Below are 14,184 nucleotides of genomic sequence, written 5' to 3'. Positions count from 1 at the left end.
GGAGAAGGCACCCTTCAAATATCAGGGACCTGGAGCAGTTTGCCAAAGAAGAATGGTCTAAAATTCCAGCAGAGCATTGTAAGAAACTCATTGATGGTTACCGGAAGCGATTGGTCGCAGTTATCTTGGCTAAAGGTTGTGCAACCAAGTATTAGGCTGAGGGTGCCAATACTTTTGTCTGGCCCATTCTTGGAGTTGTGTGTGAAATGATCAATGTTTTGCTTTTTGCTTCATTCTCTTTTGTGTTTTTTTTCCATTTAAGACAAATTAAATGAAGATAATACCAAAGAGTTTGTAATCATTTTCAGGAAGAAACTGAGTATTATCTGACAGAATTGCAGGGGTGTCAGTACTTTTGGCCACAACTGTATGCTTGATCTGTTGCCTGACCTTGGACTTCGTTCTGACCAGCCGCCTGCTAACCCCTTCAGCTCTGGTCCGGCATCTCCTGGTTTTCTGACCTCGGAACGTTACCTGACCACGCTTTTGTCTCTTCCTTCTGTTTGACTTACCCTCCTGGCTTCTGATCTTGGACTCCTTGACCACTCTGTCTCACGACTTGGCTGTGAGAAGTGGCTGGCGTCACAATCCTGGGTTCAAATCCCACCAAGGAAACATCTGCAAGGAGTTTTTATGTTATCCCCGTGTTTGCATGGGTTTCCTCCCAGTTTCTCCTGTTTCCTCTAAAGACATACTGATAGGGAATTTAGATTGAGCTCCAATGGGCTGTGGAATTAATGGCTCTATATACGGTGAATAAAATAAATTTCACAGGGGTGTGTAGACCTTTTATACCCACTGTATACACTGACCTTCTGCTCTACCAGGCCACAAGCTCTGTTTTAATGGATTAAAATGTTACATACGGTATTTATATATTGGCTTTTTCCTTTTATTCTAGAGGTTTTTTTCAAAGTGAGTTTTTCTAATGTAAGCTATAATATGGATGTGTTAATTCATACATTGACTGGAATTAATATTTGAATGGTCACACTGTGGTCATTAGGGTCCTTCTTCACTGGTTGTTACTGCAGTCAAGGTTTGATACCAGAATACCTCTGTCCTATAAGAACAACATTCCTATGTTTTTGGCTGTTGTGTTAATGGGGCTGTCCTATATAAGGTAAAAAGCTGCACACGGGCATCTATAAATGTAAAATCCTGAAACAATGTACAGTATACGTTCCGCTTCCCGGAATACTCCCTGATTGTCATCTGCCAAGGCCTGTATACCCGCGTGACCTCAACAATCTTGTGCTGTATACCACTGAGGCCATTGATTGGCTGCAGAGGACACGTAGGGTATATGGTCTGTGACAGCCAAAGGCAATATCAATAAATGATGAGCAGAGTGTCAGGGTCACTGCGCTAGAATGGCTGGAGTGAATCAGTTAGCAGGCATTTCATTATTTTACATATATTGCTGCCTGTGTGCAACTGTTGCATTATGTGGGACATCTATTTAAGTGAGGTCCTCGGAAATGGTCTTAAGCCTCTCCTAATAGTAATTGTCATTTGAGGCAACTATTGATCTTAAAATTCCTCATTGAGGCCACCCTCCAGACTTCTCCTTACGAAGGCTTATATCCCTCAGTATATGTGTTTGGTGGTTGGTTAATGGTTGATCTTTTCCCCACTAGTGGATTAGTAAGCTGTAATTTATAACCATTTTGCTCTTACTATGACATTTCGGCTTCCCTTGCACTGTACTTCCTTAGTGAGCTGTAATAAACTTGTGTTATACCTAGCACCCAATCAGAGGAGACAGTGGCCTGAACCAATGAAACGGGAGGCGTGTCTTACACTACCTGTAGGCACTGTAGCTAAAGTGTAGTTACAGATCAAGCCGCTGCACTAATATAGCGGAGCTAAAATGCAGCCAAGCAGCAGTGTCTGACGAAAATACATGGCAGCAATCACTAGCTATAGGTTCTGATTTGTATATTATTTATTTATTTTTTTAAGTCCATATGCCCTTTAATAGACATTTCTGGTACCTACATTTTGGAATAGTTTTGTTGTATTTATTGGTCCACTAAAAGAAGAACTGACTTTTGATATTTGCAGGATTTTGTTCCGCCTGATTTGGATCACATGTTTATCGTCCACAGAATATTTTGAAGACCCAGTTTGTTCCAATCCATTCTGCAACAACGTGGTAATTTCAACTATTAGGCGGTTAACCTGCGTAATTCCATATCAATTATTTGTAATTGCTCACCTCTGGTTTCCTCGCAATTTGACGGATACCTTTGATAACAGATCTTGATGGATCTTTTCTCCTGTAATACCTAAATAAAACTTTTTGGTAGTGCGTTTCGCTACTGCTTTCACCTATATAATTTATCTTTACTCAGTGTCTGTTATCCCATATACATAACATCTTTTCATGGTATACCCCCCCCCCCCCCCGCCACCATAGGTTGTTCCTCCTTTTGTTCTTAAGACCCAAAACTTTGGTACTTGATATTTTAATGTATTTTTTTCAATAAAGTTCTATTTTAACTTCACTTCTGTGGTTTGTGGCTACTCCGCTTCTTTCTGTAATCATTTGCATCTGAGTATTAAATCATTATTTTATTTAGATTCATTTTATTGTCCAGTCAGTTTTCAGCCTGAGAAAATGGAGGTGCCGTAATTCCTAAACAGTTGATGGAATATTTTGTAAATCTCTTAAAATAATGCTGAAAGTCCACACTCGAACCCCATCTTGGTGGTTTGTCCATTGTGCTGGTATAGATTGATAAAAAGTCTAAACTATGAACATTTTGTTACACAACGCGCTCATTGATTGCTGGTTTCATAATATTGAAACGTTTTATCTAGTCTTTTCACTTGCTGGCCCTAGTTGAGACCTTGGAGTGTAAAAGGATTGGGAGGTTTGTATATTTACATGGTTTTCATGCTTAATCTTTGGTGTTTTTTCTTTTTATGGAGAGGTACCAATTCTGAAGAACTTAAACTTTTATAGATACTAGAGTGATTTGAGATTATTTTTTTTTTTATACTTAGTTCTTGAACAACATGTCTTCACAAAGAAACACGAGAGCTAGTGATATCAATCCATGTTTGGAGGTTGGTTGAGATCTTTGTCTTAAAATGTTTATACTTCTGTGACTGGCGTAGTAGTAAATTATCTATATTGCTCCAACAATTAAAATAATCCCCTTTTTTACCCCCTGATGGTCTCTTCTGCTCTCCTTTAGAGGGGTATCCTGGCTTTGCTCAATTTGACGTTGATGGGTAAGCGGGGTCATGGATGGCACATCTACTGATACTTGGCAGGTATTATGCACCTGTCCTAGAATGATGAAGGGGCAAGTACATGATACCTGTCAGGCGCCCACGCAACGCAGTGAGTATAACTTGATGTGCAGTCACTGGCTGCACTCATGTCGTATTTCGATGCAAGAGTGAGCGGAGCTAGAGTACCCCTTTAGTGCTTGATGGCACACGTCTGTTTAGAGGAATTTTTGCTTTCTTTAAAGCCGTAATGAAATATTATGAAAATTCAGATCTACGATAGTAATGGAAACGAGAGCAGACTTGTCCATTTACTGAATGGTTTTGTACCTAAATGAAAGTTACCTTGTGGATAATGAAAGTCTCTCCAATCTCTTAAAGGAAAGCAATGCGTCATCAAAGTGCATGGATGAAAACAACTACCGAAGAGAAATGTGTGCATTATATTTTCACCGATATAAACAGTGCAGGAAGTTTTGGGTAAGTTCAGATGTTTTAAAGGTAAGGCCTGTTTCACACTTCCGTTTTTTCAAATCCGTCAAAATCCGTTGTTTTCCGTAAAAAAACGGATCCGCCATTTTTTGCAGGATCCGTTTTTTTGTCCCATAGACTTCCATTACGGTTACCGCGGATCCGTCAAAAAAACGGATCCGTTTTTAAAAAAACGGATCCGTTTGCATCAGTTTCCGTCAAAAAAACGGAAACGGATCCGTTTGGCGGACACAAAAACGGAAGTGTGAAACAGGCCTAATACATCATATTTTATATCATCATATAAACAGGAATAAAAATGTCTTGTGTGTATGTACATAATATATAGGGTGATTTAAAGACTTTTAGACATAAAAATGGGAACTAAATATTTTAATTTAGTACTTGATTGTCTTTTGGTATTTCTACAGTGGTTTTAACAGAGCTTCCATCTGTTGCCCTGCAAAAACAGGATTTGGGTGTAACTCCTGATGGGACTATTGACTTTAGGGAGGCAGAAGGGGTCACTTAGTTCTCTTGTCTGCCTAATTAAAGTCAATGGCCCCGTCGGAGGTTACACCCGAGTCCTGTTTTTCAAAGCTTCAGATGGAAGCAACACAAACCTACTGATGTATAGCCCAAACACAATGTATATCCGGCCTTAGAAATACCTAAACACATCAGTGGAGGTTGTTGTGTATTTGTGAGGCTAGTTGTCTCTTTGGTCACCTTTTTATATGTAGCCAACAACATCTTATTGAATTGGGGGTCAGGTACACCCTTCATTTATTAGACGGAACCTGGCTGGCTGCTGCCTTTACTGATCATTGTGAGATTTCAGCAGCAGAGAGGTTGACAACTTGATGTTCAGTCTGGATGAATGAAGTTTGAACACAAACTTTCACAAAGCACTATCCAACCACATGGAAATGTAAGTACACCAGCCTCAATGGATCAAAGATCTATTCATGGTATTGTGAAATTCGATGATGACTCCGCTTTGGCCATGTGCCCACTATGAGTTTTTGACGGTGCGTATTTTTGCAACATGTCACTTTCTCTTACATGAAAACCTCAAAAAAAAATAAGTGGAAAAAATCCTCCAAAAAATTCAGATACAAACCAGACAGGCCTAAATGCATCTGCACTAATACAAGGTGCAGCAGACTCAAGTAAAATGGCAGCTGCACAGGTGCATAAATACCAAATGAAACAACCAGCCTACAATCAGGGATTGGCCGTGTGGTACACCAGTGTAGAAGAAATGATCCGCATGTGGCAGTGTTCACACAGGGAATGCAGGGCTTAGGCTACTTTCACACATCTGGTTTTCGGCGTCAGGCGCGTTCCGGCGTCGTGCCGGAGAGCCGGATCCGGCAAATGTTTTGTAAAACCGGATGTAACGGATCCGGTTTTCTGCCGGATCCGTCTTGCGCTTGACAGACAAAACCGGATCCGTCTCATCCGGTTTTCAATCAGTTTTTCGACGGATTACGCCCGATCCGGTTTTTAAAATCGCCCCTTGTGGCCTTCCGAAAGGGATTGGCTACTGAAAAACTATATATAGCGTGTTCCTACAGCCCTTCTTTGACAGGTTGTAGAGGAGAAAGTGCAGGTTGGAGAGAAGAGCAAGTTACTGGCGAAGATGGATGTTGTGATTGGAAATATTTTGAAGAATTTGGCGGATTTTACAGCGGAGGCGAATCGTTTGAGGGTGATTGTTCTGGAGAAGGAGAGAGCGAGACAGCAACGCATCAGGCATCGTAGACAACGTTTGTGGATCCACCCTATCGCAGCCAAGAGAATGACGCGTGGGGTCTATTCTACACTCTGCATGGACCTTAGACGAAATCCGGATACATTTTTTGGATATGTTCGGATGAAAATGGAGAATTTTGATTACTTGGTGGAGCGCATTGCACACCTCATAAGAAAATCGGACACCTATTGCCGCTTCTCTGTTTCACCCGCAGAGCGTCTGATGGTGACTTTAAGGTAAGCCACATTTATTGGATATGCTCGCATCAGAGCACACTTTCACTGCAATCTTGTTGGTGGTAGTTTGCAGCTCCAAGTGTTATAGCTGACTTTTGGTATGTAATGCTGTGATTTTAAACTAATTGATTGTTTTTTAATTCCCCACAGATTTCTTGCAACTGGAGAATCCCTTTCGTCACTGCATTTCCAGTACAGACTCGGGATTTCCACCATATCTGGAATAGTGAAGCACACATGCCGTGTACTGTGGGACTCCTTAGCTGAAGAGTTTTTACCAGAGCCCACAACAGAGGTGGATTGAAATTTCTGAAAAGTTTCAACAGATATGTCAGTTTCCGAACTGCTTGGGCGCTGTGGACGGGAAACATATCCGCATTGTAAAGCCAGCCGGATCGGGATCGGAATATTTCAATTACAAGAAATATTTTTCAATTGTCCTCATGGCCATCGCTGACGCGGAATACAAATTTATTGCTGTTGATATTGGGGCCTATGGCCGCTCAAATGACTCTCAAGTTTTCAAACTGTTTGCCATGGGGCGTAAACTGTATGGAAACACCTTCCAGTTCCCACCCCCTAGACCGCTGCCGCAAACATCTGGCTCACAAATGCCATTTGTCTGTGTAGGGGATGAAGCCTTCCAGCTGTCAGAACACCTTTTGAAACCGTACGGTAGCAGAGGATTGTCAAGAACAAAACGCATTTTTAATTACCGCCTCACAAGAGCAAGAAGAATGGTTGAATGTACCTTTGGTATTCTGACAGCCAAATGGCGGGTCCTATTGACTGCGATCAACCTCAAGACAGAAACTGTGGACGAGGTGATCAAAGCTTGCGTGGTACTCCACAATTTTGTTATCTGCAAGGAACCCATTTCCATTGAGGACACCTCTGAAGAAACCACCTTGCAAGATTACCAGGACATTACCACTAGAAGTTCTGTGACGGTTTCAGTAATGAGGGACAATTTTGCACTATACTTTGTCACCTCAAGGCAGAGTACACTGGCAGGATGACAGTGTGAAAGATTTGTGCCCTAACCAAACTTGTGTACCTTCTGTACCAACAGTATATACCTTTGCCAACCAAAGTTGGCTATCTTGTCATGGTCTTACTATTTTTACCTTTAGGCCACAGGTGTGTACCTGGTTGTGTTTTATGCAAAGTATTTCACCTTTTAACAAAAGTTGTGTACATTGTTAGGAAATCACCAAAAATAAACACAACTTTTTAGGTGAAATACTTTGCTTCAAACACAACCAGGAACACAACTGTGGCAAAAAGCTAAAATTTACCCACAGTTATATACCTGGTTTTGAATACCTTTTTACCTTTGAAATACCCTGTATTTAACCTTTTTTTTAAACATAGTTCGCCGCAGAAAGAAATGACAGACAACCATTGTGAATCGATAATTTAGCTTTTATTTAAAATATATTATATTTTTTTTTTTTTTGTAAAATGTTTTTAAAGTGCAAAAAACTTTTTTAATAAAGGTTTTAAACCCAATGGGCATTTTTATTAAAAAACACATTACAAATCTGTGTAGTGTGGGGTGGAAATACTGCTGGAGGGGCTGCGGGACACTTCGACACTGGGAGTGTGGAGAGAGGACTGGGATCGTGGTGGGGAAGGAACAGTTAGAGGTGAAGGTGTGGAAAAAGCTACAGAATGGGTGGACATGTGGGAGGCAGAAAGGTGGTGGGCGGTGGAGGGTTGGGCAGGGACTGTAGGATCAGATGATGTTGATGGAAAGTTGTATGGGGAAGGAGTTTGGTACGGGGCAGGTTGCTGGAAGTGGGGAGGTTGCTGGTACTGGGGAGGTGGCTGGTATGTAATAGGAGGGGGAGGATGGAAAGTGGCTGGAGGGGGTGCAGGTGGAGGAACTACTGGGGTGGGAGGAGGTTGGGAGGTAACGTGCTGTAGAGCACCGTGGCACGAATGCATTACATGCATCTGCTGGGTAGGAGAGAGCGTTGCCATGCGCTCCACAACAGACCTGAAAAAGGTGTGGTTTGGCGAAGATCTTCTGAATGCATGGTTTGCAGAAGTGTCTTCACCTCCAGAATGCTGGAGTTGATCTGCTGAAAGCCTGCGGAGATTTGCTCAGACAAGACTTTTAGACAATTCTGGAAAGATGCATTCAGATGCAAGAACTCTGGCGCATAGCTCTTTTCCTGACCCCTCTGCGGGTACTGGGCGGCAGCAGCAGGTGTACTAGAGGTGGCAGGGGCAGAAGGGTGGGGTAAAGGGAAAGCGATCTCACCAGCAGCTTCATGTAATGTAGGCGGCCACGATGCTCCTGTGCTGGTGGATGGGACAGATGGGTCGAATGTGTGGGAAGGTGCAGATGTACCGGGGCGGTCGAAGTGTCCCTCGGTGCCGGTCTCCTCAGGGATCGCCTCAGAAGGGTCCAATCGTGCAGGCTCCCGAGTGCTGCTCACCGTGCTGTGGAATAAAGAGGGGAAAAAAAAACAATTAAAATAGTGACATGGCATGGCCCTGGCTGAAAAAAAAATTGTTACATCTAAACATTTTTTTTTTTCACATGTGTGTAATATTTACCTTCTGGTGACCATTGTATCCCGGAGGAACGACAGTGCTCGTGCGTACTTGCACTTGCTCCTGCGTCCTCCAGATCCACTCGGGGCCCGCATCTCTTTATTGAACTCCTTCTTGAAACGATCCCTCACAGACCGCCACCGCTTCACAATTCTGTCCCCTGAAACGACAAAGTGGTTAGTATACAACATCAGTGTTTCCCAAACTCCAGTCCTCATGGTCCCCAGGGGTCATGTTTTCAGGATTTCCATAGTAAATAGAAATCCTGAACACATGATCCGTGGGGACCACGAGGACTGGAGTTCGGGAAACACTGGTTTACATCAAGCAACCAGTACTGTATGTACTTACGCTCTTTAATCTGGGCCCGAGCATCGAGGTCCTCCCAGCGGGCCACAAGGAGCGAACAGATTTCCTCCCAGAGTCGTCGGGTAACGATCAGGTCAGCATGGCGGCGGTCAGCCATATTCCATAGCGGCTCCCTTTCTCTGACGATATCGATGAGGTGGTCCACATCTATTCCTCCATCCTCACCGTCTGAGTCGGGAGCACGCTGTGAAGGCTGTTAAAGTAAAAGAGAAAAATAGCAAAATTAGTCACCACACTTAAGACATGAAATAAAAAGTGTACCAAAATTTCACTTAAATATTATACTTACACGCTGGTGACCGCCGCGTTGCTGTCGCCGACGACCCTGGGAGGCACTGCGAGGACCTCTTGGCCGAGCACCAGATTGGGAAGACTAGAGAAGAAAAGAAGAAAATTTATGTGTTTGGATGTAGGCATTTGTTTGCTGTGTGTGGTCTGCAGAACATTGTTTTCTATGTGTAGTGTGATGTTGTGTTTCTGCGTTTGATGCAAAACTTACCAATTGTGAGCCCACTACAGGTGTCTGTCCACCCCTTCCTTCTTCTTCTGGGAGCTCCTCTTCAGCTTGTGAATCCTGTTTTGAAATAAAAGGCAATGAATAGACATATATTCCAGAGATGATGGATTTTGGAAATAAAAACTTACCGTCAAACGCTGACGATGCGAGGGAGGGCTCCCAGAAGATGATGTGCTGTCCTCTTGCTGGCCAGACTCAATGGCTGTGGGTGGTGCTGTTGCTGCTGCCAGTGCTGCCACTGCTGCTGCTGCTGAATCTCTTGGGCGGCTGTTGAATAAAGAGAAACAAAGGGCCAATGAATATCTTGATATTCCATGGCCCTAGTTTTGAGGAATGGGGGATTTGATAATTACCTTCTCTCATCTGTTGCTGGACTCCCCTCCCGTTGTTCAGCATGCTGCTCCATTTGGGTGGTGGTGGTGGTGCTGATGGTGCTGCAGTGGTCTCCTGCCTTCTCCTGCGCCTGGTTGCTGTCTTGGGTGGCATGTTGGGTGTGACTGAGGGTCCCACTGTCATGCTTTTATATATGTGGCTTGTGGGCAGAGCTACTGAGCATGCTCAGACCCAAAAAACCGGATCCGGCGCATTGCGGCGCTCAGAGGCTTTCATTGTGTGAAAAAGCCGGATCCGGCGTGTCCGGCTTTTTTGCCGGAGACAAAAAACGTTACAGTAGCCGTTTTTTCCAGACGCCGGATTGCGACACATTGCCGGATCCGGCGAAAACCGGATGAAACGCATGGCCATCCGGCCCGATCCGGCACTAATGCAATTCAATGGGGGGAAACCGGATCCGGCATTGCATTTCGCCGGATCCAGTTTTTGTCAAAAGTGCCGGATCGCGCCTGACGGCGAAAACCTGATGTGTGAAAGAGGCCTTATGGTTCACAGCCTCTTAGTAACACCATATAGGGGGGCTGCCCAGTGCCAACTAGAATGCATCCCGTGTCAACAGAAGTCACAAGTTTGCAGAACCATTTGGGCCCAACTGCACCCTGAAAGAAATATAAAAAGTGCACAAAAAACATATCAATATATGTAAGGTATTGGTTGATATTAAGGCCTTAATACGGAAGCTGGCAAACTGTGCAGCTGCCATTTTACTTGGGTCCGCTGCACCTTGTATTAGTGCAGATGCTTCTAGGCCTGTCTGGTTTGTACAGTTGTGGCCAAAAGTATTGACACCCCTGCAATTTTGTCAGATAATACTCAGTTTCTTCCTGAAAATGATTGCAATCACAAATTCTTTGGTATTATCTTCATTTAATTTGTCTTAAATGAAAAAACAGAAAAGAGAATGAAGCAAAGAGCAAAACATTGATCATTTCACACACAACTCCAAAAATGGGCCAGACAAAAGTATTGGCACCCTCAGCCTAATACTTGGTTGCACAACCTTTAGCCAAAATAACTGCGACCAACCGCTTCCGGTAACCATCAATGAGTTTCTTACAATGCTCTGCTGGAATTTTAGACCATTCTTCTTTGGCAAACTGCTCCAGGTCCCTGATATTTGAAGGGTGCCTTCTCCCAACTGCCATTTTTAGATCTCTCCACAGGTGTTCTATGGGATTCAGGTCTGGACTCATTGCTGGCCACCTTTTAGAAGTCTCCAGTGCTTTCTCTCAAACCATTTTCTAGTGCTTTTTGAAGTGTGTTTTGGGTCATTGTCCTGCTGGAAGACCCATGACCTCTGAGGGAGACCCAGCTTTCTCACACTGGGCCCTACATTATGCTGCAAAATTTGTTGGTAATCTTCAGACTTCATAATGCCATGCACACGGTCAAGCAGTCCAGTGCCAGAGGCAGCAAAGCAACCCCAAAACATCAGGGAACCTCCGCCATGTTTGACTGAGGGACCGTGTCTTTTTCTTTGAATGCCTCTTTTTTTCTCCTGTAAACTCTATGTTGATGCCTTTGCCCAAAAAGCTCTACTTTTGTCTCATCTGACCAGAGCACATTCTTCCAAAACGTTTTAGGCTTTTTCAGGTAAGTTTTGGCAAACTCCAGCCTGGCTTTTTTTATGTCTCGGGGCAAGAAGTGGGGTCTTCTTGGGTCTCCTACCATACAGTCCCTTTTCATTCAGACGCCGATGGATAGTACGGGTTGACACTGTTGTACCCTCGGACTGCAGGGCAGCTTGAACTTGTTTGGATGTTAGTCGAGGTTCTTTATCCAACATCCGCACAATCTTGCGTTGAAATCTCTTGTCAATTTTTCTTTTCCGTCCACATCTAGGGAGGTTAGCCACAGTGCCATGGGCTTTAAACGTCTTGATGACACTGTGCACGGTAGACACAGGAACATTCTGGTATTTGGAGATGGACTTGTAGCCTTGAGATTGCTCATGCTTCCTCACAATTTGGTTTCTCATGTCCTCAGACAGTTCTTTGGTCTTCTTTCTTTTCTCCATGCTCAATGTGGTACACACAAGGACACAGGACAGAGGTTGAGTCAACTTTAATCCATGTCAAGTGGCTGCAAGTGTGATTTAGTTATTGCCAACACCTGTTAGGTGCCACAGGTAAGTTACAGGTGCTGTTAATTGCACAAATTAGAGAAGCATCACATGATTTTTCGAACAGTGCCAATACTTTTGTCCACCCTCTTTTTTATGTTTGGTGTGGAATTATATCCAATTTGGCTTTAGGACAATTCTTTTTGTGTTTTTTCATTTAAGACAAATTAAATGAAGATAATAACAAATAATTTGTGTTTGCAATAATTTTCAGGAAGAAACTGAGTATTATCTGACAGAATTGCCGGGGTGTCAATACTTTTGGACACAACTGTATGTCACTTTCTCTTGCTGGAACATTGAGTTTTATGTGCCGATTCTCTCCGTAGACTTGCATTAGATGCGGAATCTGCAGGTAAAAAAAAAGCACCCCCGTTTTTAGTGCATGTCCGCCGCAGAAGCACATGAAAAATGCATGTAATCCGCACATGACTATATCATTAAAGTTTTGATGAAGTCAAATATTAGGAAGTATCAAAAACAAAGCAGCTTCATTTAACCCCTTAACGACCGCCGATACGCCTTTTAACGGCGGTAATTAAGGGTACTTAAACCACAGCGCCGTTAATTCACGGCGCTGTGATTTAAGTGAATAGCGCCCCCCAGTGTCGGATTTTCTCCGGGGTCTCGGCTGACATGAATCGGTCGGTTTTTACCGACCCCCGCTTTTGCGATCGCCGTTATTAACCCTATAACGGCGACCGCAAAAAAAAAAAAAGCCGAGATTTTACATTTAATTTCTCTTTCCTCTGATGTGATCGCACATCAGAGGATAGAGAAATAGGGTCCCCGGTCCCCTCCCGGTACCTCTCCCTTGTCCTCCGTCCCCTCCCGGTGGTCCCGCGCCCGCCGGCGTCATCCGATGGGCGCCGCCGTCTTGAAAATGGCGGGCGCATGCGCAGTGCGCCCGCCGGGAATCTGCTGGCTCCGGCTGGCAGATTCCATTCATTATTTTGATCACTATGATAAACGATCATAGTGATCAAAATAATAAAAATAGTACATAACCCCCCCGTTTATCACCCCCTTATGTAGGCACACATAATGAAATAAAAAAAATATTTTTTTTTTTCAGTTTTCCATAAGGGTTAGGGTTAGGTTAGGCTAGGGTTAGGCTAGGGTTAGGGTTAGGCTAGGGTTGGGTAAGGGTTAGGGTTGGGCTAGGGTTAAGGGTTAGGGTTGGGCTAGGGTTAAGGGTTAGGGTTGGGCTAGGGTTAAGGGCTAGGGTTGGGCTAGGGTTAGGGCGAACTAGGATTAGGGGTGTGTTGGGGTTAGGGTTGGAGCAAGAATTGAGGGGTTTCCACTATTTACCAACTTTGGGGGTCTAAAAATTGGGGTCTAAAAAATCACTTTTGTGGAAATAAAAGACTTTTTATTTTCACGGCTCTGCGTTTATAAACTTCTGTGACGCGCTTGGGGGTTCAAAGTGCTCACCACACATCTAGATAAGTTCCTTAGGGGGTCTAATTTCCAAAATGGGGTCACTTGTGGGGGGTTTCCACTGTTTAGGCCCATCAGGGGCTCTGCAAACGCAGACCATTCCATCAAAGGCTGCATTCCAAAATGGCACTCCTTCCCTTCCGAGCTCTCCCATGTGCCCAAACAGTGGTTCCCCCCCACATATGGGGTATCAGTGTACTCAGGACAAATCGCATAATAACTGTGGGGGTATGATTTCTCCTGTTACCCTTGTAAAAATAAAAATTTGGGGGTGAAAAGATCATTTTTGTGGAAAAAAAAATGGATTTCTTATTTTCACGGCTCTACGTTATAAACTTCTGTGAAGCACTTGAAGGTTCAAAGTGCTCACCACACATCTAGATAAGCTCTTTCATGTGTCTAGTTTCCAAAATGGAGTCACTTGTTGGGGGTTTCCACTGTTTAGGCCCATCAGGGGCTCTGCAAACGCAACATGATGCCCGCAGACCATTCCATCAAAGTCTGCATTCCAAAATGGCACTCCTTCCCTTCCAAGCTCTCCCATGCGCCCAAACAGTGGTTCCCCCCCACATATGGGGTATCAGTGTACTCAGGACAAATCGCATAATAACTGTGGGGGTATGATTTCTCCTGTTACCCTTGTAAAAATAAAAATTTGGGGGTGAAAAGATCATTTTTGTGGAAAAAAAAATGGATTTCTTATTTTCACGGCTCTACGTTATAAACTTCTGTGAAGCACTTGAAGGTTCAAAGTGCTCACCACACATCTAGATAAGTTCCTTAATGGGTCTAGTTTCCAAAATGGGGTCACTTGTTGGAGTTTTCCACTGTTTAGGCACATTAAGGGCTCTCCGAACGCAACATGGCATCCGATCTTAATTCCAGCCAATTCTGCGTTGAAAAAGTCAAACGGTGCTCCATCCCTTGCGAGCTCAGCCGTGTGCTGAAAAAGTGGTTTACCCCCACATTATAGGGTATCGGCGTATTCAGGAGAAATTGTACAACAAATTTTGTGGTTGATTTTCTCTTTTAACACTTGTGAAAATAAAAAAAATTGTTTCTGAAGTAA

General features: G+C 43.7%; 1 protein-coding gene across 3 annotated transcripts in view; it reads left to right on the top strand.

Annotated features, from left to right (window-relative positions):
• The window catches only part of CHCHD7 (coiled-coil-helix-coiled-coil-helix domain containing 7), a 36,553-nt gene that overhangs the window by 16,250 nt on the left and 6,119 nt on the right, over positions 1 to 14,184 (top strand). For 2 of the 3 annotated variants that reach the window (XM_073583975.1, XM_073583976.1), the window contains exons 2-3: positions 3,013 to 3,075; positions 3,625 to 3,723. In XM_073583975.1, the coding sequence (XP_073440076.1) occupies positions 3,013 to 3,075; positions 3,625 to 3,723 (162 nt within the window). Of the gene's footprint in view, positions 1 to 2,067; positions 2,159 to 3,012; positions 3,076 to 3,624; positions 3,724 to 14,184 lie in introns of all 3 variants that reach the window. The other variant, XM_073583977.1, reaches the window with a different exon arrangement.

Source organism: Dendrobates tinctorius, unplaced genomic scaffold (assembly GCF_039654945.1).
Source record: "Dendrobates tinctorius isolate UK_male_01 unplaced genomic scaffold, ASM3965494v1 ptg000082l, whole genome shotgun sequence".
NCBI classification, from domain to species: Eukaryota; Metazoa; Chordata; class Amphibia; order Anura; family Dendrobatidae; genus Dendrobates; species Dendrobates tinctorius.
Note: the sequence above shows the minus strand (reverse complement) of the source record. Positions and strands in the feature narration are given on the sequence as shown.